The sequence below is a fragment of the Pituophis catenifer genome, unplaced genomic scaffold, assembly GCF_029215685.1.
Source record: "Pituophis catenifer annectens isolate HBS135680 unplaced genomic scaffold, rPitCat1.0.hap2 SCAF_11, whole genome shotgun sequence".
In the NCBI taxonomy this organism is placed as follows: domain Eukaryota; kingdom Metazoa; phylum Chordata; class Lepidosauria; order Squamata; family Colubridae; genus Pituophis; species Pituophis catenifer.
In genome coordinates, this window is record NW_027256891.1 from 1,762,762 (window position 1) to 1,790,667 (window position 27,906).

The 27,906-nt window shown below is 43.7% G+C and overlaps 1 protein-coding gene across 1 annotated transcript; it reads left to right on the forward strand.

The window, feature by feature from the left end:
- Window positions 1-1,445: 1,445 nt before the first annotated feature.
- On the forward strand, window positions 1,446-27,675 carry LOC139322841 (uncharacterized). Its single transcript, XM_070952090.1, has 10 exons — window positions 1,446-1,515; window positions 1,785-1,899; window positions 3,102-3,257; window positions 15,671-15,910; window positions 16,292-16,583; window positions 17,921-18,006; window positions 18,516-18,712; window positions 20,678-20,688; window positions 25,373-25,499; window positions 26,771-27,675. Exons 1-10 carry the CDS (start codon window positions 1,446-1,448, stop codon window positions 27,673-27,675), a joined length of 2,199 nt encoding a protein of 732 aa, XP_070808191.1.
- The last annotated feature ends 231 nt before the right edge of the window (window positions 27,676-27,906 follow it).

Below are 27,906 nucleotides of genomic sequence, written 5' to 3' on the forward strand. Positions count from 1 at the left end.
CTTTATTTTTCTATTTTAAAGATATTCTGTTATTATGTTGTTATTTAATTCTTAATTCCTTTTGTTGTTTTGCATTTCTTGCTTTGTGGTTTTGGGTGGGGGTGGTTGGACTATGGAAGCCAACAAGAAAGAAAACTAGGAGCCTTTAATCTTAATTTGGTTGCTCAGTTTTATTAATTGTTTTGTTTCTTGCTTACTATTTCATTATTATTAAAATATTCAATCTGTGCTTCTTTTGCCCCAGGACAAATAGTGGTCATGGCTGAGATGCCAACCATCACATTGTTGACCAGGGCTGAATGTCTGACATCATATTTCATCAATTATGGTGATGTGGGAATTGATGGATTCTGGTACGGAGGTTCCTCAGTGATGGAGGCCGCCTCCTCATCTTCAGCTGGTGGTTCTGGTGATGCTTGCAACCCCTTGAACACAGAGGCCAAACAATACATAAGTTCCCAAAGATGGCCAAAGTCATTTTCCATCCCAAGATCAAACCCCCAAGCAAGAAAAAAAATACCCAAGACAAGAAACCAAGTCCTGCTCTTATAGAACGGATGTTCGCTCTGTGCATCGTCGTATCTATGTATCTATCTATGTATCTATGTATTACCTCCACTGGCAGTTGAAAAGAAGAAACAACCACAATCACAAATTGCTCCTAGAAGCACAAGGCCGAAGACATCAGCCTGAAGATGACGAATAAGACTTCGTCGAAAAGTCGCCAAGGTACTTCCAATTTTACGTGGGACAAAACCCGAATAACCAAAGACCTATATATATCAATATAACATCTCAATGGCAGAATAATCAGAGAAGCAATTGAAATAGAAAAAAGATCATATTGCATGAATAAACGGGATGACACTTCACGTCTGCCTACTATTTGGAAACCTGCTCTCATAGATAGACGAATCTTAACACCAAATATAAAACATAGACCAAACATTAATCAAAAAACAAATCCCAACCAAATCATATTCAAACCAGCCACAAAGATGAAGCCCTGCCACCTAGTGGAGAAAAACCGACCATACACCCGAAGCCAAGCCAATAAACACATACTGGGACTCCCAACCAATCAGAATGAAAAGGTGGAGCCATCCCAGAATACCAGCACCAGATTTGAAATAGCAACGGCAGTTACTGCAAAAGACTGCTGACATAAGCCTGATGAAGGCAGATGGGATTCTGTCGAAACGTCGCTTCTACCCTTTTAGGGATATATCCACAATTACACGGGAAGAAACCCGAAATATTAAATATACACATATATATGAATCCATCAACCCCAACATCACCGTCATTGATGAATGAAGAAGGATGTCAAATGTTCTACCTTGTACGACAATGTGATGGTTGGTAAGTGTTTGAACTAATTTGGTTCTTTATTTTTCTATTTTAAACATATTATGTTATTATTGTTGTTGTAATTTAATTCTAAGATGGATTCCAGGGACGGGACAGAAATCCACGGGTGGCCGCAGTCAGTGGACATCCTGGAGGCTGCAAAAAGTGAGTGGACATAGGACTTGTCCCAAAGATGAGAGGTCCTAGCTGAAGGGAGAGAATTTGGGTTCTCTTGAGTTACCTGGTACCTTTTGTTGTTTTGCATTTCTTGCTTTGGGGTTTTGGGTGGGGGTGGTTGGACTATGGAAGCCAACAGGAAAGAAAACTAGGAGCCTTTAATCTTAAGTTGGTTGCTCAGTTTTATTCATTGTTTTGTTTCTTGCTTACTATTTCATTATTATTAAAATATTCAATCTGTGCTTCTTTTGCCCCAGGACAAACACCGGCCATGGGTGAACTGCCAACCATCGCATTGTTGACCAGGGCTGAAGGTCTGACATCATCTTTCATCAATGATGGTGATGTGGGAACACAGAGGCCAAACAATACGTAGACCCCAAAGATGACCAAAGTCATTTTCCATCCCAAAATCAAACCCCCAAACAAGGAAAAAAAAATACCCAAGACAAGAAATCAAGTCTTGCTCACCTACAGAACGGATTTACTCTCAGGGAAACTGACAGATCAGGACATTTTCATGGACTTGAGTTACAGCTGAATATTTACATGGCTGCATTATTCTAGGTTTTTATTGTTATTTTTCCTCTTAAAAGATCTCAAATAGATTTTCAGTTGAATTGAATAGCTTAGATGTTATATTAATAGTGGAAAAAATTCTGAAGTTATTTATCTTGGTCTGATTTTTTATTTTTATTTTTTGCATCTATTCTTCTTCCTCCATCCCTTTTCTCTTTCAGAAATGGACCCTAATGAACTGCTGCGGCCATCCACTGACAGATCCCAGAACGTCCTTGGAGACCCTTGGAAAGTGACCTTGTTTGTCTTCTATGTATTCGTTGGCCTCTGCATTTTTTTCCCACCAGTGCAGATAAGTTGCTCCTGATCAGGGGACTGGCATCACCACAACCTGGGGAGCCCTAAGGCACTGAAAGGCTCCCAAAATGTTGGTGGAACTAACAGAAGGATAGAATCCCTCAGGGCTGGAAGGGACCTTGGAGGTCTTCCAATCCAACCCCCTGCCTAGCTGGGGTTGCCTGAGACCTCCCAGGATCTCTCTTTTAGCGTGTAACCCTCCATACTGAAAGGTCCACAGTTGCTGGAGGAGGCACCCCTGGCATCTCCCCATAGCTGGATCAAAGATTATGACATCACAGCACATGTCATAAAATCTTGACTGGGCTGTCCTGGGTCATTTAACAGGGCTATCATAACAGCCATGGCAGGCAATTTCCTGCAAGGAATGAAACGGAAGGTAAAGTGTAAAAATAGAGGTAGGAGACAATTAAAAATAAGAGACTTATTATCTACTTAACTTTAGCAGCAAGTGTGAAGAGTTTAGATGGCAGAAATATCAGCTGGCACCAAATATTTGAGACTAAAGAACCCAGATAAAGCTATTGCTGTAAAAATGAAAGTCTGTGGAATAAAAAGAGGGAATTTGGGGGTGGGTAGGTGGGTTTAAAAGTGCCTGTTTCCAAACTTTTCTTGAAAAGCTCCAGTAATGGAGCCTCCATTAAGAATAAGTACTAGTCAAGCTATATTTTATTCTTTTTTTCTTCTTCAATCCCCAGAAAAAGGTGTCTGCAAGTGTCACCAGAGCAACCAAGCAAAAATGTTGAGGCTGCCATCATCACCATGGAACCCTACATACCCAAATCCATCAACCCCAACATCACCATCATTGATGAGAGAGGAAGGATGTTGGACGTTCTACCTTGCACAACAATGTGAGGTTGATAAGTGTTTGAATTAATTTGGGTGTCAGTTTTTTCCCATTATGATGATATTATTGTTATTTAATTCTTAGATGGATTCCATTCAAGAGGCAGGAAAACCCAGGTGACTGCTGTCAGTGGACACCTTGGAGGCTGGAAGAAGTGAGTGGACCAAGGATTTGTCTAAAAGAAGAGTCCTAGCTGAAGGGAGAGGATTTGGGATCTCTTGAGGTCACCTGGTGTCCTTGGTTGCTTTGTATTTCCTGCTTGGGGATTTTGGGTGGGGATGGCTGACCTTGGAAGCTAACAAGAAAGAAGAGTGGGAGCCTGGTAATTTTAAATATTAATTTGGTTGCTAAGTTTTATTTATTTATTGTTCCTTGCTTATTTTATTATTAAAATATTAAATAATATTTTATTATTCAAATATTAAATTGGTGCTTTTTGTGCCCCAGGATGAATAGCTGACATGGGTGAAAGCTGAAAACAACTGGAGCCCCATTTGGACCCATCGGCATTGACAACCCCACCATCGGTCAATTGCCAAAGGCAGCTTTCCTTTCGAACAGCTGACATCCAGTCTGAACATCTGGCTGACTGTGTGAAGAACCACAATCCCCCCGTGAGGCAGGACCTTGACGTGGTTATAGGCTTGTGTGCTCTGAGGAAGATGAGGGCTACACCTGAGGTTCAAGCATACTGGACAGGACTCATGAGAGGAATTGGATAACATACATTACAGAAACCCAGATTGGCTCTCTAGTTGCCCAGGTCAGAAAGGACCATGCTAGGGGTTCAAATTCCTGGACATCTGGTGGAAAATGACCTGCAGGACTCAGGACTGCTGGCTGAGCTGGAAGGAAAGTGTTTTTCCGACTCTCCCCAAGATGGCAGCCAGACTCAGCAGGGGGTTTTATTCCCTGCTCCTGGTTTCCTCACCAGAACTGGTTCTTTTCTTTTCTTTTTCCTTTTTATGTACTTTTTAATGTAGTTTTATTTAACTTTGGGGGCTTGTTTGTAATTTTTTTTCATTTTTTTGGAGGTTTTGAAAATAAAATAAAATAAAAAATTGATTTAAAAAAAAAGAAATGATATGAGAAAAAGTACAAATGAAATCTTAATGAAAGATTCACATTGTAGCTACCATCCATTTGTTCTTATATCAGATAGAATAGCTTGTTAAGTCCTATTGAAAAATTATATATTTTTCTACTGGATTTTACTTATGCACTCTATTGGGAAATCATAGATATTGTTCTAAAAGCTGGGTGGTATTTCTAAAACAACATCAAAGTACCTTTGTCTAAGAGTTGATATAATGTTGCATCACAAAATCCTATTTCAAAGGTGTTAGTCATCACCTTTAAAGCGCTCCATGGCTTAGGACCTGGGTACCTACGAGTCCGTCTTTTGCCACCAATAGCCTCCCACCGACCAGTTCATTCTCACAGGGAGGGACTACTCAGGGTACCGTCAGTCAAATTATGCCGACTGGCGACTCCCAGGGGGAGGGCCTTCTCTGTGGGGGCTCCAACCCTTTGGAATGAACTGCCCCCTGAGATACGAAATATCCCTGATCTCCGTGCTTTCCGCCGTGCCCTCAAGACCCTGATGTTCCAACAGACGGGGCTAAACATATGAACATGTGAATGATTTTAAAATGTTATCTAATTTTGGGTTCTATTTAATTGGTCCAAACTGTGTTATAATAATAATTCTAATTAGCAATTTTATGATGTTTGTGTATCTATATTTTTTCTTGACTGTACACCACCTTGAGTCCTATGGGAGAAAGGCGGTATAGAAATATAATAAATAAATAAATAAATAAATAAATAAATAAATAAATAAATAAATAAATAAATAAATAAATTTCTTCAACTATCCTGCCTGTATTAATGACAATATAGACGAATAGATGAGCAAGGACCAATTGCTATTCATACCTCCTCAGTTTTATGAGGCATTATCTTAATTAATTAACTTAATTATCAGGAAGTAGTTTACTTTGCAGAATCAAGGTATATCACCAGCATTCCCACAAATTATTAAGGAAGTGTAATGATATGTGCAAATAAAGTATGGCACCAGGCTAGAAAGAGGGAGATCCTGAGTTCAAGTTCAGTCACTATACCTATTACCTCACAGGGTTCTTGTTGTGAGGGGAAATAGAAGGAAGGTGTGTTTGATATGCTCACTGCCTTGAGTTATTTGTAAAAATAATTAAGGCAGGATAGAAACAAATAAATAAAAATCACTAAATGACCTTGGGGGAGAGAAGGAGAAGATGCTGAATAGGGAATAGTCAGATAAGGTGGGGGAGCCCCCAGGTGCATAATTGGCAGAGGAAGAACCTCAGAAAGGACCCTCCCTCACTTTTCAGGCTTTCAAAAGCATTGGCGGGAGATTTGTACTTTCAGACATGCAAGATTCTCTTATGTACCCTTCCAATAAACTAGAGTTACATCATGTTTCCAATCTGGTGTACCTGGGAGAAGATGGGGGGCGGGGGTTGCTACCTTCTGTGCCAGGTGAGTCTGGCCAGAACCAGATCTGAGAGATCGGAAGTGGCTGCTGCAGACTTTTGAGGTACTTCTTCTTGTTTCCCCTCATAGTCTGAAGAGGGTGACTTTCTCAGTTGGCTGGAGTGGCTTTTCTCCACTACACTGTAGTCCATCTCAGCCAGTTCATGCTGCAGACTCTGGAGGTGCTTTTTAAGTTCTGGCAGAAGGTTCCTCACCTCTTTGAGGTCTTTCTCAAAGTCAGCCTTCTCTTGTTTAAGATGGACACTTGGCTCAGATAGTTATTTATGGAGTTCTTCACTGCATTTCACCAAAGATGTGTTCTCTAGCTCCAACTGATGGCATGATCTTCTGCAGGTTTTCTGCAGGTCTTCTGCTGTGGTCTTAAATTGATCCACGCGCTGATCTTTCATCCATTGATTGTCTTTCTGGAATTTCTGGGTCTGAAAGTCAAAGGAATTTCTCAGTTCATCAACCTGGAGGTTGGGACCATCAGTGGTTGCTGAAAGATCACCCAAGGATATTGACTGTGTGACCATTTCTTTCTTGTTGCTGACCTGTTTGAAAAATGGAGAGACACAGTCACATCCTCCTCTCAGTTCAGTGCCAATTTTGCTAATCTGCCTTCTCCACTCTGGCTTTTTCCTACAGTTTTGGAGCCCATCATTTTCTCTAACATGAGATGCAGCAAGAATGAAGAACCAACAATCTGCAGAGGGGCCTCCTGCCAAAGGATCCTTTAGATATAATCCACCCAGATCTGTTCTCAAGTACAAACCACCAGGTTCAAAAAATCACATTTGAGGGCACATCAAGTGAAAACCAGCTCTCTGGAGATGTTCCTAATGTTGGGAAAGGTGGAAGGGAAGAGAAGGAGAGGACAATTTGGGGTAAGGTTAGTGGATTTGATTACTGTGTGGATGGGTCAACTTTTGGAAGATCTGAAAGACAGGGGACAGATCATCCTGTGGCCACTCAGAGGCTACACAATTTCAATGCTGTCAATCAATGAGGCCAAACTCCCTGGAGAAGTCGGTAATGCTGACATGGGTGAAGGAAAGAGAACAAGAGAACAAGCACCATAAGCAGCTATAGTGAAGATGGGGGCAGATTGGGAGACCCAAAGGACCAGGTTGGGGACAGATCTCCATGGAGAAGATTGATCTATGGGCTGCTTGGTGTCAAAATCAACTTGATGACATAGAATCAATCCATCAATCAGGCAGGCAGGCAGGCAGGCAGGCAGGCAGTTGACTTACAAGGCCCTTTTCAATTGCAGGCTTCTATTGTCCACTTCTTTTTCATTGTCACCTTAACCTACAAATAGGGAACAGATGAGGGTTAATACAATCAAATGACAATAGCCTAAAGCATTGATTAAATTATAATTTAACAACTTTGTGTAAAAACCACAAACCTGGCCCCTTTAACGCATGGATAGTCTTCAACTCCCAGAATTCTGCATGCTGGCTGGCTGGAGAATTCTGGGAGTTGAAGTCCCCCCATACTTAAAGGGGCCTAGTTTGATAAACACCAACATGATCCCTTAATACTGATCTCTCTTCAAACTATCCTGACTTCCCATTTAATTCTGAGTCCAATTCAAGGCAGATCATCGCTCAGAACCCTCCAAAGGAGTCAGTATTGTCTCTCCATCTATTTGGCCATCTTTGCACTGCTTTGGTGCTTCTGATAATAGGAAAAGGTGGTAACCGATTTGAATTAAGAGAGACCACACCACCCCCACCCCCAAGTACCCCCGAGTCCCATCTCAGCCACGAAAGTCAGGTGGGTGACCTCGAGCCCCTCCCTCTCTCAGCCTTCACAAGGTTGTTCTTGGGGGGAAGAAGGAATCTTAGATATGTTCGCTGCCTTGAGCTATTTAGAGAAATAATAAAGGTGGTGTGAAAATCCAAGTAATAAAAAATGAAAATAAATGAATACTCCAGTCACCAGGCCAAGTGTGTTATTGAGAAATAATTATATCTGGCCAACGGAATCAGAGTTTAGGTTCATTTCCCCAAATCATTAAGCAGGTCAATCTCTAGCTTTGTGGTTGCAGTGCCCATCCAACTGAGACATCCTGAAGCCAATTTTTGGGCCCCTAAACCTTGCAGATTTTTCTAGTGCATTTTACCAGCCAGCCAGCCAGCCCCAGCCCCTTTCCGGAGACAAGAACCTTTGACATGGTGGATGAGGAGTTTGGTGACAGGTATGGAGGCTGCAGACACGGCAGGTATCAGCATGTCTGTCGTGTTTGGTTGAACCCCATTTTTCTAATCTCCCCCCCTTAATTCTGCTTTAAAGGGAAGGGTCTATTTCTTCCGAGGAGCCCAGGCGAGGGAGACCCTGCGATGCCCCCAGTGCTACCATCCAATCCAGCCACTTTCCAGGGATTTTGAGCAGAGCCTCCATTATGTGGTCCAGACTCCCCAAGGATGCTGGAGGTTGCCATGGAGAGCTCCAGCCAATGAGCTTAGGAGGAGCCTCTGATGTCACAAGCGAAGGCTCTGATTGGCCTGGACCTGAGATTTGAAAAATAACCACCAACGGCTGCCTTCACTTGGGGCCGTGGCTTGTCCATGGATGAACCGACTCTGAAGGGGCTTCGAGCCCCAAATTTGCTTCAGCCACAGCGGCTCCCTCTGAAGGGGGAACTGGAGAGGCTGGGGAGCCCCAGATTCTGTCCCTTCTATGGGGGTGAAATTAGAATGTTGTCCCTTGGATCTGGAATCTGGTATTAGGGATCCAGAGAGTCCAGGTTTCCCTCTCCAGGGGAGATGAAAGGGAAACAGGCATAAAAGATCAGATATGGTTCATATTCAAAAGGCCTTGTGAAATGTGCCTAAGAAACAGATAGGTCTTTGCCAGCTTTAGCTGTCCTCCTCGCTGCCTGCGAAGACCAGGTATGACTTAAAGGCCAGACCATAGACTGCCCACTACAGGCAGCGAGAGGGACAACTAAAGCATTGAAAGGCCCAGTGAAGGAAGGACCCTGAGTGCTGGCTGTGAAATTCTGGCAGTTGAAGTCCACCCATCTTCAGGTTGCTAAGGTTGAGAAACATGCTCTAGTAGACCCTGCACTGGGCAGTTGGACAGATGACCTCTAAGGTCTCTTTCGACTCCATTTGTCCATTATTCTAACTGCTCACCTCTTTACGGAGGGAAAAAGAATCATCTCCAAAAAGGGACTTGGGCAACAAAATGGAGGATGCTGCGGGGTCTTTGCCAGCTTTAGCTGTCCTTCTCACTGCCTGCGGAAGGCAGATATGACTTAAAGGCCAGACCATAGACTGCCCCCTACAGGCAGTGAGGGGGACAGCTAAAGCTGGCACAGGCCCCGCAGCGGCCTCCATTTTGTGGCGGGAATCTCTAGTAGAAAGACGGAAAGCTGGCAAAAGAGGAAACTGGATGTAGTTTTTTTTTTCCATCCTTTTTTAACTTTGTTCTGTGTGTGGAAGCTGATCTCTTCTTTTGGCACTTTTAATGAAGTCCATCTTGGTTTAAGCCCCGGAGTTCCCTCAGGGCCTTCCTGCCCCTCCTCAGGCCCAGCTGAGCCCCTGACTCCCAAAGCCAGGCTTGGATGGAGGAAGGTCTCCCCTCAGATCCTCTCCTGGGTCCCCACGGGGCTGGGGTTTTTTTTTGGGGGGGGGAGAAAATGGGGGGGGGTCAGGAAGGGAGGGGGCGGCTGAAGGAGAAAAAAGGGACCAGTGGCTCTTTCCCCCCCCCACAGACGGGGGTCTCAGAAGTGAAGGGGCTGATGCTGTGCAATGCCAGGTCCGTAGTAAATAAAGCCCCCCTCATCTGTGATCTTGTTCAGGAGGGGGGTGCGGACCTGGCAGGTATTACGGAGACCTGGTTGGGCCAGGAGGGGGGGGTTCCCCTCGTTGAAATGTGCCCGCCAGGTTTCCAAGCATTCCATCAGCCGAGGTCACAGGGGAGGGGCGGGGGGGGTAGCGGTTATCATTAAAGAAGGTCTGAGACCAAGGGAGGCCACTGTTCCTCAGACGGCCGGCTGTGAATCCCTTTTTGTGAAATGGGGTCATGGGGTTCAGATGGGTTTGCTGATCACGTACCTGGCTCCCTGCCACGTGGCAACAGCCCTGCCCGAGCTACTCAACGTCATCGCCGCGGTGGCGGTTGATACCCCTAAGCTTATGGTCATGGGGGATTTCAACCTGCCGTCTGTGGGTGAGATGTCAGAGATGGCTCGGGAGTTCATGGCTTCCATGACAGCTATGGACCTGACCCAGTTAATTCATGGCCCTACCCACACAGGGGGAAACACGCTGGATCTGGTTTTTGTCTCTGGACAGTGGTTGAGTGATCTTGATATAGGGGATATAGTTACTGAACCCTTGTCATGGTCAGATCACTCTCTCCTTCGTCTCGACTTTCGAACCGCTGCACCCCGCCGCAGGGAGGGGGAGCCGGTAAGATGGTTCCACCCCAGGCGCCTGATGGAACCTGACAGATTCCAGACGGAGCTTGGGCCATTTCCTGAGGTTCTGGCACACGCCTCGACTGGAGACCTGGTGGCCGCCTGGGATAGGGCGGCTGCTGGTGCTCTGGATCGGGTCATGCCTTTGCGGCCTCTGACCCGGCGCTGATCTCAATTGGCTCCTTGGTTTACCGAGGAGCTGAGGGAGTTGAAGCGCCGGAAAAGACGCCTAGAGAGTAGTTGGAGGGCCAGTCTTTCTGAATCTGACCAGACACTAGTAAGATCCCACATTAGGAATTACTTAGTGGCGATAAAAGCAGCGAAATGTAGTTATTTTGCTGCTCTTATTGCATCATCAGATAATTGCCCGGCCGCCCTCTTTAGGGTGACCCGCTCCCTGCTCCACCAGGAAGCGCGGGAGGACCCCTTGGAGGGTAGAGCCGAGGATTTTGTTCAGTATCTGTATGACAAAATCACTCAGATTCGGGAAGATTTGGACTCTGACTGGGTAGTCTCAGGGGGAGAGACAGGGGCAGGTCTTGAGAATGTTATCTGGGATGAGTTTGATCCTGTGACCCCTGAGGACGTGGACAGGATTCTGGGTAGACTGAACGCGACCACTTGTTTATTGGACCCGTGTCCTTCCTGGTTAGTACTGGCTTCCTGGGAAGTGACATGAGGCTGGCTCCAGGGGATTATAAACGCTTCGCTGAGTGAGGGTGACTTTCCCGCCGCCATGAAAGAGGCGGTGGTGAGGCCTCTCCTCAAGAAGCCTTCCCTGGACCCGGCAATGTTGGTAAATTATCGTCCGGTCTCCAACCTTCGCTTTGTTGCGAAGGTTGTTGAGAGTGTGGTCGCGCAACAGCTCCCCCAGCACCTGGATGAAACGACGTATCTGGATCCATTCCAGTCGGGCTTCAGGCCCGGGTACAGCACGGAAACGGCATTGGTCGCGTTGGTTGATGATCTCTGGAGGGCTCGGGACAGGGGGTGCTCCTCTGTCCTGGTCCTGTTAGATCTCTCAGCGGCTTTTGATACCATCGACCATGGTATCATGCTGCACCGGTTGGAAGAGTTGGGGGTGGGAGGCACTGTGTTGCTGTGGTTCTCCTCCTTTCTCTCTGACCGGTCGCAATCTGTGTTGACAGGGGGACAGAGGTCGACCCCGAGGCCCCTCATATGTGGGGTGCTGCAAGAGTCGGTCCTCTCGCCTCTCCTGTTCAACATTTTTTTTTTTTTTTTTTAATTTGATTTATATGCCGCCCTTCTCCGGAGACTCAGGGCGGCTTACAATGCTTTAAGCAATAGCCTTCATTCTTTTGTATATTTTATACAAAGTCAGCTTATTACCCCCACAAACTGGGTCCTCATTTCACCTACCTTAGAAAGGATGGAAGGCTGAGTCAACCTTGAGCCTTGGAGAGATTCGAACCAGCAGAAATTGCAGGCAGCTGTGTTAATAACAGGGTGCACTAAACCCTTGTACTATCAAGGCTCTTTATTTATGTGAAGCCGCTGGGTGATATCATCCGTGGTTTTGGGGTGGAGTACCATCAGTACGCTGACGACACCCAGCTGTACATCTCCACCCCGGATCACCCCAACGATGCCCTTGAAGTGATGTCCCGGTGCCTGGAGGCTGTACGGATCTGGATGGGGAGGAACAGGCTCAGGCTCAACCCTGACTGAGTGGCTGTGGTTTCCGACATCCCGATATAGTCAGTTGACGCCATCACTGACTATTGGGGGCGAATCATTGGCCCCCACGGAGAGGGCTTGCAACTTGGGCATCCTCCTGGATTCACGGCTGTCTTTAGAAGAGCACTTGACGGCCGTGACCGGGAGGATTTTTCATCAGGTTCGCCTGATTCGCCAGTTGCATCCCTTTCTGGATCGGGACTCGTTACGCATGGTCACTCATGCCCTTGTCACCTCCCGCCTGGACTATTGCAACGCTCTCTACATGGGGCTCCCCTTGAGGAGCACCCGGAGGCTCCAACTGGCACAGAGTGCGGCCGCGCGGGTGGTAATGGGAGCGACATGGCGTTCCCATGTAACACCCCTCCTGCGCGAGCTGCACTGGCTCCCGGTGGTCTTCTGGGTGCGCTTCAAGGTTCTGGTTACCACCTTTAAAGCACTCCATGCCTTAGGACCCGGGTACTTGCGGGACCGCCTACTACCACCAATAGCCTCCCACCGGCTGGTACGCTCTCATAGAGAGGGGCTCCTCTGGGTGCCATCAGCCAAACAATGCTGACTGGTGGCCCCCAGGGGGAGAGCCTTCTCTGTGGGGGCACCTACTATCTGGAACGAGCTCCCCCCAGAGTTACGGAGGATCCCAGATCTGCGCACCTTCCGCCGTGCCTTAAAGACCTTACTATTTCACCAGGCCGGCCTGGCCTAATTTTCCCCCTCTTTTATAAAAGATTTTTAAAATTTTAAATATCTTTTAGTATTTTATATATTCAATTTTAAATTGGTTTTAAAAGTTTGGGGTTTTAAATTTGTCGGGGCCAAAATTATTTAATTTGATTTTATTCTATTTTTTAAATTTTGTATTGTATGTGTTTTTATTGTTTGGCTGTGCACCGCCCTGAGTCCTTCGGGAGTAGGGCGGTATAGAAATCTAATAAAATAAAATGAAATGAAAATGAAATGAAACCCAAAGTCATTTTTTCCCTAAGTGAATGGAGGCAGGAGGGGGGCAGTGAAGACTGGAGGGTCCTGGGGAATGGAGATTTCCTTCTTTAGAAAGAAAAAAAGGGTTTTTTTTAGTGCCAGGCCAGTCAGTCAGCTGAGAAAGTCACAAATGGGCTCTGCTGATATCCACTCAAGCCACTTAACCCGATCCTTTTGCTAAGGGCCGCATTCCCTCTTGCAGCTTTTAACTGTTGGGAGAAAAATCCTTCTGGGTTCAGTTCCAAGTGGGGAAAAAGACACGGGATTCATGGAAGTTGCTTGGAAAGAAAGTTTATGGATGAACAGGATCCTTGGAGATCTTGGGTGAAGAAAGGGGGCAGAGATGCGGAGAGTGCCTGGGTTTTATGCCCTCTGTTCGGCTCTGAACGTGAGCTTGTGTCCTGAATGGTGGTCAGACTCCCATGGGGCCATGCAGGGGCAACGCTCGGCTGTGTTTTTGAGTCCCAGCCTTGGCTGACTCTTTGAGGAGGTAGATCTTTGTCATGTAGACTAGACTGGCTCAGGCCTTAATGGCCCAGCGACAAAGGTGTTGGGAAACATGTTTCTCCTTTTCTCATCCAGGGAAATATAATATTCTGCCTTTTTAATGTTTCCTGGAATAGTTCATTTTTCTAGGAGAGGGGTAGGTGCTAACTTCCTCCATAACCATGGTTTATTTTCTGAGGCAGAACCCTTTGGCTGATGGGTGGATGAATTCTCAGAGTCCCAAAGTGAGGTACATTAATTCAGTGGAGACCAGCTGAACAATAATTCATAACTGAAATAAGCTGGGGACAATTTTCTTTCTGCAAGGACCATATTCACACAACACTCTTCACCAGGCCAAGGAAATGTTCTCACAGCCACCTTGAGACAAAACACAGGCTTAGGTGCAGCCTCCTGAGAGCCTGTAACAAACCACGGATGACAACGGCCACCTCTTCACTCCTCTGGGGTCTCCACAGGGCTGGAGTGGGGAGCACATTTCTGAAAGAGAAGGGGCTTCCTCCCCTCTGGGCACAAACCAGCTTCAGTCAGACATGGCAGAGAACATCATGGAGGAGAGCAGCCTTGTTATGCATCAACTTGGCATTCAAGAGGAACAGCCTGAACCCAGAGCCACCCAGGATCTGCTATCAAGGCACTGAGAGGACAATCTGAGGGACATTCAGTGGGGCAACTTTCAAGTAATGGACCTGGGCTACAGGCCATTGTCTGTTCTTCACTGTAAGGATGGACCTGCCTGTCCCTTCTCACTTAGCCCACCCAGTTCTCCCCTCTAGGCCAAGTTGCACTTATTAATGTCCGCCTCCAGACAAGAAATATAATCTCTGTACAACCAACCCAGATGAGCCAGGAACACGGGGACTCTCAACAGCTCCTTCAAAGCCCTTGGAGGTCTTTCTGTGGGTTCTTACACAGCCTTAGGGATGGGAATGTCACAGGGGTCCCACCCCACCAAGAACATCCACACAACCAGAGCAGAGGTGGGTTTCAGCAGGTTCTGATCAGGAGAACCGGTAGTAAAAATTCTGACTAGCCCCACCACCATCTATTCTCTGCCTCCCAGGTCCCAGCTGATCGGGAGGAAATGGGGATTTTGCAGTAACCTTCCCCTGGAGTGGGGTGGGAATGGAGATTTTACAGTATCCTTCCCCTGCCACACCTACCAAGCCATGCCACGCCCACCAAGCCACACCCATAGAACTGGTAGTAAAAATTTTTGAAGCCCACCACTGAACCAGAGGGAGGGTCACCAGTCCCCCAAACAATTTGCTGGGTGGGTGTGGCAAAAAAACACTTTGCACCATCCACTACACAGTGGGCACCTCCACGATCTCACCCACAGACCTCAAAGCATGCAGTTTATTTAATAAACTAATAAATTTCAAAATGGAAAGGATCTGAGTATCTTAAATGAACTATGAAGGACAAGAGAGACAGTGGCAATGAAAAAGATTTCTATCCACTCTGTAACTTTCTCACTATTTACCCAATGAGATAGTCCACAGGCTGTCACTTTCTTGCCTTAGTCAGCTCTCATCCAAAAATTTATATTGCTAGAAATGATGGGAAGCGTAATTTTGCTTCAGGCAGAAGCGATTTGAAAACCAGCTCCAATTTAGGATTCATAAATCTAATATAATGGAAATCTAATATAATGGAAATCTAATATAAGGGAAAATCCCCAACAGGGCCAACTTTTAACATTAGGCAGGGTTCAAGGGTGCCGATTGCGTGTCAGCAAACTCCATAGCTCTGGCTGACCTTCCCCAGCACTCTCTGGAAACAAAAGACCAGGTTGAAGGACAGGAGAAGTCAGTTCCTTTGTTGTTCAGATACCTTCCCCCCCCCCCCCCGCATCACTTTCTGGACATGTCCCGACAGGAGGAATCCCAGCCACTACACAGCAGAGCCCCCAGGGATGTTTCCGTGGTTTTTCACTAACATGTTTTTCTCCAGCTAACCCTCCTTGCATTAAAGAACTTTACGGTCCCCAGTGGAAAAGTTGCATCTCCCTGTAATAATCACCACCCCAGTTTTCTGCTACTTCTCCAATAACTGTAAGCATCAGACTGAAGCAACGTGGAAAAGATCCTTCATCAGAAAAGGATAAATGTCTTAGGTCGCATTTGTGTGGCACAAGTTTTCAGGCAGGCAAGAGCTTTCTTTTCCAGCTGAAGCTTGGATTGTCTCTGTCTGGATCAGGAAAGCCACCAGCATTTCCATCTTGTGAGAGTGCTTGGAATTCTTGTTCATCTCATCTTGTTCTTTTTGTTAAGAACTGATTCAGCCCCAAGAATTATGGACCTCCTGCTTCTGGTTCTGATGCTGCTGGTGCCCCAGCCGGTCTCTGGGAAGCTTACACTGAAATGTTCACTGAGTTTGGAGCACCAGGATGAAAAACAACCCTGGAGCTACTACAGGCCAGGAGACCATCTCATTACTATGATCAACACTGCAACAGAAATATCCCATTCAACGTTTCCTTTCAATAGTCCTCCTTCTAATCCATCTCATTCGTAAGTCGTTTAGAGTGATAGAGATGCATTCCCTTCATTTGCACTTCTATCACTCTCTTTTTCTTCTTATTTCACTTAATTCTATATTACAGGATATGTTTAATTTCCTGGATGATTTTGATTACCATGGTTTTCCTCTTTTGTCTTATTTTGTGGAAGACACACACCACAAAAATGGGGCAGAAAAAAACCTGAAGGAAGTTGACGTTATTTTCCTCTCTTTGTAGAATCCTGCGTTCATCACTTAACTGATCTTTGGTTTTAGATCAATGTTGGCTTAAGGCTCTGTAGACCTGTGGAGACAAAGAGGGTTGATTTAAAAAAAAAAGAGAATATGATGTTCCTTTCGCTGGTAATAATATGAACATTTTTTTTTTACAGTAGACTTTCTTTTGGTTATTCAGAAACCCTACGCTTCATTTTTGCCATTCAAGTGATGAATAAGAATTCCCAGCTCCTGCATAATCTCACACTTGGCTACAACATCCATGACAATTATTTTAGCACTTTACGCACTTCAGATGTCTTGCTGGACACACTCTCCACTGGAGAAGCCAATGTTCCCAATTACATCTGTGGAAGGAAGGACAACCTTCTGGCTCTTCTTGATGGAGCTAGCAGGGACATCTCCATCCAGATGTCAACCTTAGTAGGCATCTACAAAGTCCCACAGGTTTGTGTGTGTGTGTGCTCCTTTATCTGAGTGGGATGGTGTTTGGTGAGCAATAGATCCAACCACGGATGAGCTTCAAAAATTTTAGCAAGGGGTTCCCTGCCCGGTTGCTGGGTGGGTGTGGCCATGGTGGGTGTGGCCTAGTCTGCCTTCTGCAGCATGGGGGGGCGTTTTTGCCCTCCCCAGGCTCCGGAGGCTTTTCTCGAGCCTAGATGGATAATTTATTTTTTTATTTATATTCATAAATTGGATTGCTAGGCTATTAAAGAAACTTTGCTCCCACTGATATAATCATTCAATGATAATTGATGAATCAAAGTTATGGTTTTTCAAAAGCAACATCACAGCCATATATGCCTATTTGATTGTGAGCCAACAGTGCCAGTAACACCTTTCCTTACCTGGGTTAATTTTCACTGAGACTGGATATTGCTTCCCATATCATCCACAGGAGCCACTTAGAGAAAAGGCACAAGTGAATTTAGTGTTTTAAAAAAACACATAGCTATCCAGCTTTCTTTCCATTTGTTAAAGTATATAATGTCAAACTTACCCTAAGCCCTTATATCAAATTGAAGTCTAGGGCTTAATATATAACACTACTGGAACAAACCCAATGACAGCATCTGAGAAGTATCTTAAGGACGAATAAAAGGTGCTGTCCTAAGAACTGAATTGGGAATTTATGCAATTTATCCTTTGCCTAAAATCAGTGTATATAGTTACAATTAAAACTGTGGAATCTGACAGACTCCCAATATTCTCTGTGCTAGAACTGTAAAATTTCAATTAAAGGCATCTCAGATTGTACAAATTATATTGTACAATCTGACAAATATATTGACAAATTATATTGGGAGGTGTGTTCTCCCTTTGTCTTGTACAACTTCTATTATTGGAATGTCAATTGTCTAAGAAAGAGAGAGATGAGTATTTTGGACTGAACATCACATAAACAAACCTATTGGGATCCACATATTAAAACAATATATATACTGGGTCATCAGAATTTTTAAAAATGCATATAATACAGCCCTTTGTATCAGCAAAGCAGGTCCATTGAGATCTGGATATGTGGGTCTGATTGTGGTTAATTGTAAGGATGATACAGAAATAATTTACATTCTTTTTTGTTCTTAGTTTATTCTCACATTCTGTTTTTATAAACAGATTTATTAATGGCCTGTGTTCTACATTATGCATTTTGATATGATTTAATGGCTAGTCAACAATGAATTATTCTAATATGTTCATGAGAACTAATATTTGGATATGAACTAATATTTGGATTTGATCTGACCCCAAATATAACACAACATTTTTCATTGCTTTTTCAGATCAGTGCTGAACCTGTTTCAGAGGCTCTGAGTGATAAAAGTAAATTCCCCTTTTTCTACCTGATGCTCCCCAAACAAGGATTCCAGTACCCAGCGATTGTCCAACTGCTCCTCCATTTCAGATGGACCTTGATTGGTCTCTTTGCTTCAGGCACAGAGGAGGGAGAGAATTTCATGAGGACTTTTTCTCCTATGCTTGTCCAGAATGGAATTTGTGCTGTTATATCACAACAATTCTCAACAACTGGTCACACAGCAGCCCTCAGGGAGGCCCTCTCTAACTGGAGACAAGTCAACGTCTTTGTTCACTTCGTAGAATACGATTCCCTTTGGGCCACAATTCTTCCTTTCCATTTAGCACTCAGGCATTTGCCAGGACCCATTGAAGGGAAAGTCTGGATCTTGACAGTCTTGGGCCATTTCACAATTAGAAGGCACAAACTTCTCAAATTTGTCCATAGTATTTGGGCCTTTGGTTTGCAGAAGAAGTCTGAGCAAATATATAATTCATTTGAACCCCATCTATTTTTGGAACCCCAGGTTGAAGATCATTATTTTCGCTGTTCTCTTTCAAAACCCGTCTTTTCTGTCAAAGGCCGGAGAAGATGCACCCAGAAAGCCCCACTGGAGACCCAGGAGAAAAGGGACAGGATGCAGATCATGAATTACCCCCATCTCTACAGTATCATTCGGACTCTGGCCCAGGCCTTGAATGCCGCCTATTCCTCCAGGAGGAGGAGAAGGAAGGAGGGGGAAGAGAGGTTGGGGGCTCTGAGGCTGCAGCCATGGCAGGTAAGAGGCCCTGACAAGGATCCATCCACCTTAGTTACTTTTGAGAAAGTACCCAAAGGAGATGCGGGAGAACCATCTGAGCCTCTGTGTACCACAAAAGGAAAGGAGTTTGGCCAATTTAATCATTCATGGCCTAATATTCCAAAGATCACTCGAAGGATAATGTTCCGAAGATCTGTCCATCATGACAGATATATTACAAATATACAGATATATCTGTATTTTGATATTAAAAACGTCTAATTAAGAAAAAGATGGGTGCATTTTAAATTGACTCCCATCTTTATGGGTTTATGATTAGATTGTATTGATTTCTTTCCTTCGTAAATCTGAGGGGGCCCCTGAGGCTATCTAATCTAACCCCTCCTCTCTGCAGAAACCCCAACCAATCAGAGAAGGGGAGACTGAACTCTCATTCACTGGCTCAGCTCTAAAACAGCTCCTCTTTTTAGGATGTTTTTCCTCCCATTCAGCCAGAATGTCCCCTCTTGTGACTGAAGTCATGTTTCCATGTCTGACACTCTGGAATAACAGTGAGCTGATCTTAAGCTTCTGTCTGCAATCTTGCAGTGATTGGAAGAGGGCTGAATCCCCCCTTCTCCAACCAAGAGATTGTGTCAGTTGGAAAAGGGGCTCCAGACCCCTCCTGATTTTTAGCTTTTCTCCTTGTAATTATCAAGTTAATTATATGATTATTCCTCTAATAAATTAGTTGCTACCACCAATTTTATTATAATCAGTGACCAGTATACATTTTTACTAATATCAAAAAGTACAAATGAAGCCTTAAGGATAGATCTACATGACAGAGCTCTCATCCATCTATTCTTATACGATATACCTTACTTTGTCAAGTCCAAATTGCTAAATATATTTTTCAGATATTTTTCTATTGGATTTAATTTATGCACCTTTCACCGTTGAGAAATTATATATATATATATTTGGAAGCTGGGAATGTTTTAGTTTTCACTTTATTTTATTTCTAAAAAAGTTCAAAAACAAACCACGAAAACATTAAAAAAACAAAGCACAAGAAACAAGATATTAAAAACAAGATATTAAAAAAGAGTGCATTAAAAAGTCCTTTTTAAATGCACATTTTTCTTTTTAATGTCTTGTTGAAAGCTAGGAGTTTTTAAAAAGTGAGCTAAGTAGCTTTATCTAAGAATTGGAGTAAATCATGCATCAAATTATCATGAATTATCAATTCAATCTGCCTGTTATAATGAATATATTGAGGAATAGATGAGCAAGGATTAATTTTTATTCATATCTCCCCAATTCTTTGAGGAATAGTGAAAATTATTTGACTACAATTTTTAACCTAGTCTTTTTCCACTTAATTATCACATGAACTGACACTCACTTAACTTGTTTTCTAATCATGATCACATGAAGATGTTGGTTAATACTTTGATGAAATCGGGTTATAACCAAAGCATTCCCACAATCCATTAACAAGTCTAATGATATGTGGAAATGAGCTTGGGGATGGAGGAAAATATGCTGACAAGAAATGATCAGATTTTTAAGAAGAGACTGGACAGCCACTTGTCTGAAATAGCATAGGCCAGTGATGGCGAACCTTTTAGGCACAGAGTGCCCAAACCTGATGACCAGCTGGCCGGCGCTCATGCGTGCCTCGAAAACCCTACAACCAGCTGGATGAGCTGGGGCGATGGCGGGCGTGCCCACAGAGAGGGCTCAGCGTGGCACCTCTGGTACACATGCCGTAGGTTCACCATCATGGGTATAGAAATAGTGTGTGTCTGTGTGTGGGGGGGGTTATATGAAGTTTGATTAACATATTTTGTTAAATCTTTGTTTTGTTTTGTTTTTTGTTTTTTGTTTTTTGTTTTTTGTTTTTTGTTTTTTGTTTTTTGTTTTTTGTTTTTTGTTTTTTGTTTTTTGTTTTTGCTTTTGCTTTTGAAGATAATGGTGACTCTTATTCTCCCAACTAAGAATACTTGCAGGTCAGTTAACTGTAAAAAATTCAAACATGAAAAGACAACATGAGAGAAGAAATCAAAATTTTGGCTTTTAACATTCCTGGAGTTTCCATTTTAGTTCCATCCCTTTCTGGTGAAGAATGAGTTTTGCAATTTTTCTGCAAGGAAACTGTACTTGGACCAAAATGGAGATGTAGCAGCAGATCTGGTCATCAGGAGCTGGGTGGTTCTCCCCAAGATGGATCACATTTATCAGCACCCAGGGACGTTTAAAAGAGGGAGACTTCTTATCAACCAAGATGTTCTTTCAAGGCTAAAGTTGCACAACAAGGTGAGTGAAATATTGGTGTTTTTCTCTGTTTTCCAAACTTTAGGAACCATTTTCTTTGGGCTAAGCCTAATCACCATGGTGGATGACCTTCACTGAGAACTGAATGTGAGGAATCATAATTTTCTTAGACTGCTTGGGAGGCTTCACTAGTAATGAAGAAAGTGTCCTTCAAATGCTATGATATGGAACAATGTTCTAAGCTAATTCAGAGAACCTGGGATCCAGGATGATGATTCTTTAGGACATAGATGATGGTCCTTTTGTCTATACTTATTATCTCCATAAACCTGGGGATAGATCCATTGAGTTCCGGGGATTGTGGTGCTGATAGCCTCAATTTTGCTTATTCCTTGTCATCAAATATCAAAGAAGAAGGCAATTCTGTTGACTAGAGAATGAGTTCAGGTTTGGACTGAATCCAATGAAGTTTACCAAATTTGTGGATGATACTAAGCTGGCAGGAATAGCCAACACCCTAGACGATAGGCTCAAGAGCCAGATGAATCTTGATAGACTTGAACACTGGGCCCTATCTAACAAAATGAAATTCAATGTAGAGAAATGTAAGGCAAGAAAAACCAAAAGCACACATATAGACTGGGTGAAACCAAGCTTAATAGCAATAACTGAGAGGGATCCTGGAGTCTTAGGAGACAACCAATTAAATATGAGTCAAGAGTATGCAGCGGCACCCAAAAAAGCCAATGCAATCCTAAATTGCATTAACAGAGGGATACAATCAAGATCAAGTGAGGTACTAATATCACTCTATAAAGCCCTAGTAAGACCACAACTAGAATACTGCATCCAGTTTTGGTCACCACACTATAAAAAAGACGTCGAGACTCTAGAAAAAGTGCAGAGAAGAGCAACCAAGATGATTAGGGGACTGGAGGTTAAAACATACAATGAACGATTACAGGAAGTGGGCATGGCTGGCCTAGTGAAGAGAAGGACCAGGGGAGACATGACAGCAGTCTTCCAATATTTGAGGGGCTGCCACAGAGAGGAGGGGGTCAAGCTGTTTTCCAAGGCACCTGAAGGCCGGACAAGGAATAATGGATGGAAACTAATCAAGGAGAGATTCAATCTGGAAATAAGGATAAATTTTCTGACAGTGAGAGCAATCAACCAGTGGAACAGAAGTTGCCTTCGGAAGTTGTGGAAGCTTCATCACTGGAGGCTTTCAAGAAGAGACTGGACGGCCATTTGTCAGAAATGGTGTTGAGTCTCCAGCTTGGGTGTGGGGTTGGACTAGATGACCTACAAGGTCCCTTCCAACTTTAAGTAAAGAGATGTTGTGGATCCTAGTGGAAAAGAAGCTTTGCAATTAGAATTCAGCTTCTCCACATTTATATGCTGCCTGTCTCCCTGTCCAGAGTGACTCTGGATGGCTTACAATAGTGTATTGTTTGTATAATGTCTCATATTGTATAATTCCATGATTGAGAAAACGTGATCCAAAGAAAAGCCTTTCCTGATATCAAATGTAACGAGGGAAAATTTGAAAGATTTACCTTGGGACTTTGGCTTGGAAGACAGCTCTTCATCTGAAAACCGCTTGAATCAGGGGTGAAATGCTCCCGGTTCGGACCGGATCACCTGATCCAGTAGCCATGGAGGCGGGTGGTTCGGAGAACCGGTAGCAAAAATCCCTGCCCCCCCCCATGCCCAGCTGAGCCGCACAATCATCAGAGCTTTTTTTTTTCTTTTAAAAGCATTTTTTCTACAACCTCTTCGGCCAAAAAAATGCTTTCAAAAGTAAAAAAAAAATGCCTCTGATGATTGTGCGGCTCAGCTGGGATCGTCAAAGGCTTTTAAAAGAAAAAAAACCTTTTTTTCTTTTAAATGCCTCTGACGATCCCAGCTGAGTTGCCTGATCGGCAGAGGCTTTTCTGCCAATCAGGCAACTCAGCTGGGATCATCAGAGCCTTTTGAAAGCAACCTCTTTGCTAAAGAGCTTGTAGAAAAAATGGTTTTAAAAGTAAAAAAAAAAAATGGCCACGCCCACCCAGTCACATCACCCCTGCCTTGAATGCCATTCTTTTTCTTGGTGGTCAGTTGCCTTGGTATGGTGGTGGTTTCTTAAGATGTTGGCTATTTTTTGGTCAGTGCAGAAGGCTGTCTTGATATTGTGTTTGTGGAGAATTTTGCTGATTTTATCTGTGGTGCCTTTGATGTAAGGGAGGAGGGCGATGCCATTGTCCTGTTTTGTGTCTCGGTTCTTGGGGGGGGGGTCTCCCTTTGGATTAGGTTGGTAATTGTGTTTCTTTGGAATCGGTTAGAGATTAATACATTTGTGAGAGTGTGTAATTCAGTTTTCAGGTGGTCTTTGTCAGCTAGGCATTTGGTTCTGGAGATGAGAGTCTTGGCTACGGAGTTGATCTGTGCAGGGTGGTGATGTAATGGTGCGTTTAAGTAGCGATTGGTGTGTGTTTTTTTCTGGTAGATGGTGTGTCCTAGGGAGCCGTTGGGTTTTTTTGTAGATTAGGACGTCCAGAAAGGGGAGTTGGTTGTTAGCGTCTATTTCCATAGTAAATTGTATTTTGGGGTGTAGGCTGTTGAGGTGTGTGAGGAAGTTGTCCAGTTTTTCTTTTCCGTGTAGCCAAATTATGAAAGTGTCATCTACATATTTAAGCCAGAGTTTGGGTTTGTGTTCAGATTTATCTAAAGCATTGGTTTCAAAGTGTTCCATATATAAGTTTGCGATGACGGGTGAGAGGGGTGATCCGATAGGTGCTCCTTCTATCTGTTTGTATCTTTGTCCATTGTGGATGAAGTGTGTGTTGGTTAGGCAGTAGTTGGTCAGATCTAGGATGTGCTTGGAGGGTTGTATTTGTTTTGGATAGCTGTCAAGGCTTCTTTAATAGGTATTTGGGTGAAGAGGGATATGACATCGAAGCTCACGAGTAGGTCGCTGGGTTGTAGGTTTTGTTTCTTTATTGCTTCTATGAAGTGGAATGAGTTTTGTACGTGTGAGGTGATGGATTCTGTGTAGGACTGAAGTTGTTTGGCAAGAAATTTGGCAAGATTCTGTAGAGGTGAGTCTATGGAGCTGACTATGGGTCTGAGTGGTGTTCCTTCTTTGTGTATCTTGGGGAGGCCATAGAGCTTGGGGCATCTGGATGATTTCTCTCTGGGGATGATTCTTTGCTGGATCGCTTCACTGATGGGAGAGGCTTTTATTTTGGATTTGGTGGTTTTTTCCAGGTAGGTGGTGGGGTCTGTGTTTAGAGGTTTGTAAGCGGGGTCTTGGAGTAGGTTGGATAGTTTAGCTTGGTAGTCAGATGTGTTTAACACCACTGTGGCATTACCTTTGTCTGCTGGGAGAATGATTATGTTATTGTCTTTCCTCAAGTTGGTGAGTGCTTTTTGTTCTTCTTTGTGTGCACAACCAAGCCCCCACCCTATCAGAACACACCCCCAGCCAATTAGAGCACAGCCAACCCCCTCCCAATCAGAACACACCTCCACCCAATCAGAACACACCTCCACCCAATCAGAACACAGCCATGCTCCCACCTAATCAGTTCATTCCCCCACTGGCAGTTGAAAGAAGAAACAACCATGATCACACATTGCTCCTAGAAGCACAAGGCCGAAGACACCAGCCTGAAGATGACGAATGAGGCTTCGTCGAAACATCGCCAAGGTACTTCCAATTTTATGCAGGACAAAACTCGAATAACCAAAGACCTACATATATATATGTATATATATATATATGTATATATATGTTTACCGAGACACCTGGTCTACCCCAACATGTGGGAGGGGGCATTCTGCTCCCTTTTGCCTTTCAGCTCCAATCCAGGAGCTCTCAAGCAGTCGCATTCACGACAAACCATTTTATACCAAATATATATTTTGCTGATAAAGAAATAAAGGGAGACTAGCATAGATCTATTTCAAGCTTTTTAGCTCTCATCGGCCAGCCATAAGGGTATGGCTGGCTGATGAGAGCTAAAAAGCTTGAAATACTAGTCTCCCTTTATTTCTTTATCAGCAAAATATATATTTGGTGTATTTATTTATTATTATTTAAATTTTTATACCACCCTTCTCCCGAAGGACTCAGGGCGGTGCACAGCCAACACTAAAACTCACATATACAAAATGTATGTATGTATGTATGTATGTATGTATGTATGTATGTATGTATTAAATAACAGATATACAGTAAGTATAGACATAATTATGAATATATGAGATGGATACAAATAAAATCTCCTACATCTGTTTGGAATGAGTCAGAGATTTCATATTTACCTCAGTGAAGATCAGAAGCTTCTTGGCTAATGTCCATGTCTACCTCCCTTTTCCATGGGTGGTGAGTCCTAACACATTTTCTTTGGCATTCCTTGTTTTTCTGCTTAGTCCCTGCCTCAGTCCAAATGTATGGAAAGTTGTCAACCTGGATTTGTCAAGAGGGCTCGAGAAGGAGAGTCAGTTTGCTGCTACGACTGCGTTCCTTGTTCGGAGGGGACCATCTCCACTCAGGAAGGTGGGTCACACTGAGGAAAATGGGAGGCTTTGCAGAACTGGATCCATCCAGAGCATTTTTGTGAATGTACTGTGAAAAAACACTTCTAAGCTTAACTGTTTTCTTGTTTATTTTCAAAATGCACAATTTCATATTTAATGGGAAGAATAACTGAAAGGTTGAGAGATTAAGAAGAGATAGGAAGATAAAGCAGATTGGGCAAACTTTATCATTGTCAGGGAAAATAATTCCTCTGCCTGTTAGTTTGGATGTGTCCTTCCATCTTAACCTTTCTAGGAACATCTGAATTGTTTGAAATTTGTCTTATGTCCATTGCTTTTCTTCATCTGAGGCATATTGACATTATGTCATCCCCCTAAATTGATGCATTAAAAGTTATATCAAGCAATCGATTCTATTAAGGTCATCAACCACTATAAGCAGAAATATCTTCTTGAAGGATCAGAGATAAGATCCTTTTGGATATTTTCAGCTTGTTCTCTCTCTCTCTCTCTCTCTCTCTCTCTCTCTCTCTCTCTCTCTCTCTCTCTCTCTCTCTCCCTCCCTCCCTCCCTCCCCCCTCTCTCTCCTCCCTCCCTCCCTCCCTCCCTTCTTTCCTTCCTCCCTCTCTCTCTCTCTCTCTCTCTCTTTCCTTCCCCCCTCTCTCATGAACAAAATACAGACCTAAATTTCTTTTTCTTTGTAAATACTGTGGGTGGGTGTTTAAAAAACCACTCTCATGTTATCTTCATTAATCTTACTTCAGAGACGCTGTGTAATGTTTACATTATGGACTGAAATGATCTTTCTCTACCACCAAACTAGATTTCAGAGGAAAGACATCCACTGGTTCAGTGTATTGGGAAATGCCACCTGGCAGGACCCAGGAAGTGTTCCTAGAAAGATTATCAGATTCATTATTTACCTTTAATAAAGTAGGTTTCTAGGAGAGTTCTTCTTATTAACCAGGAAATGCTTTAGGTCCTTGGACTTCCCCCAATTTCATACACCTGAGCTATAATATTTTTAGAAAATAGTATTTCCAAAAAAGTTTCTTGGACTTGTTAAGCAATGCATCATGGAAAATGTCCCTCTTATTAGCTTTTGTCCCAAGATGATATTTCTTGAAAGTTAAAAGAATAGAATGTTAAAGAAATACTGGTTTTTGGCTTTCTCAGATACAGTTCCTGGTGTTCCTGGTATGTTCCTGGTATGACTTATTGTCTGAAGAAGGTATAACTTGAAAAATAAAAGTATAAGATAATAAAGGATTTTTTCTTTTGTTTTCTCAGATACGGAAAAATGCACCAAGTGTCCGGATGATAAATATCCAAATGAGAACAGAATCCACTGTATCCCCAAAGTTATAACCTTCCTGTCTTTTGAAGAACATCTGGGAATCATCCTGGACTCTTTTGCCCTACTCTTCTTCCTAACCACAGGCCTTGTTTTAATCATCTTCATTAAATACCGAGAAACTCCCATTGTCAAAGCCAACAACCGGGATCTCTCCTACATCCTCCTGGTCTCCCTCCAGCTTTGCTTCTTGTCTTCATCTCTCTTCATTGGTCAACCAAGGAAAGCCACCTGCCTTCTCCGACAAACGATTTTCAGCATCATCTTCTCAGTTGCCATTTCTTCTCTCTTGGCCAAAACTATCATGGTGGTGCTGGCCTTCCTGGCCACAAAACCAGGAAACCGAGTGAAGAGATGGTTGGGGAAGAGCTTGGCCAACTCCATCATCCTTTCTTCTTCTGCTGTTCAAATTGTCATCTGCTCCATCTGGCTGGGAGTTTCTCCCCCCTTCCCTGACTCTGACCTCCACTCCCAGCCTGGAGAGATCATTCTGCAGTGCAACGAAGGGGCTGTTGTCATGTTCTACATCACCCTCAGCTACATGGGCTTCCTGGCTGCCATCTGCTTCACGGTGGCTTTTCTGGCCAGGAATCTGCCTGGGGCCTTCAATGAAGCCAAGCTGATCACCTTCAGCATGCTGGTCTTCTGCAGTGTCTGGGTGTCTTTTGTGCCCACCTACCTGAGCACCAAAGGAAAATACATGGTGGCTGTGCAGGTCTTCTCCATCCTGGCCTCCAGTGCTGGTCTGCTGGGCTGTATCTTCATCCCCAAGTGCTACATTATAATTCTGAGGCCAGGCCTGAACACAAAGGAGCAGCTGTCGACCAGAATAAAAATATGAGACAGAAGAATATCAACTTTTAACATGTTCCACAGTCCAAATGTAGAAAACGGTCCAAGATGTTCTCCATGCATGAGTGGGCCAACTATTTTTCTTGAAATAAATAAAGGGTGTATGGAATTGTGAGGAGACAAATTTCTTGGACAAATGGGAGCATGTTAGCAAGACAGAAATATAGAAGGAATGTATGGAGCAATGTTGATGCCCTCATTTCTCAGTGCATTTCACCCA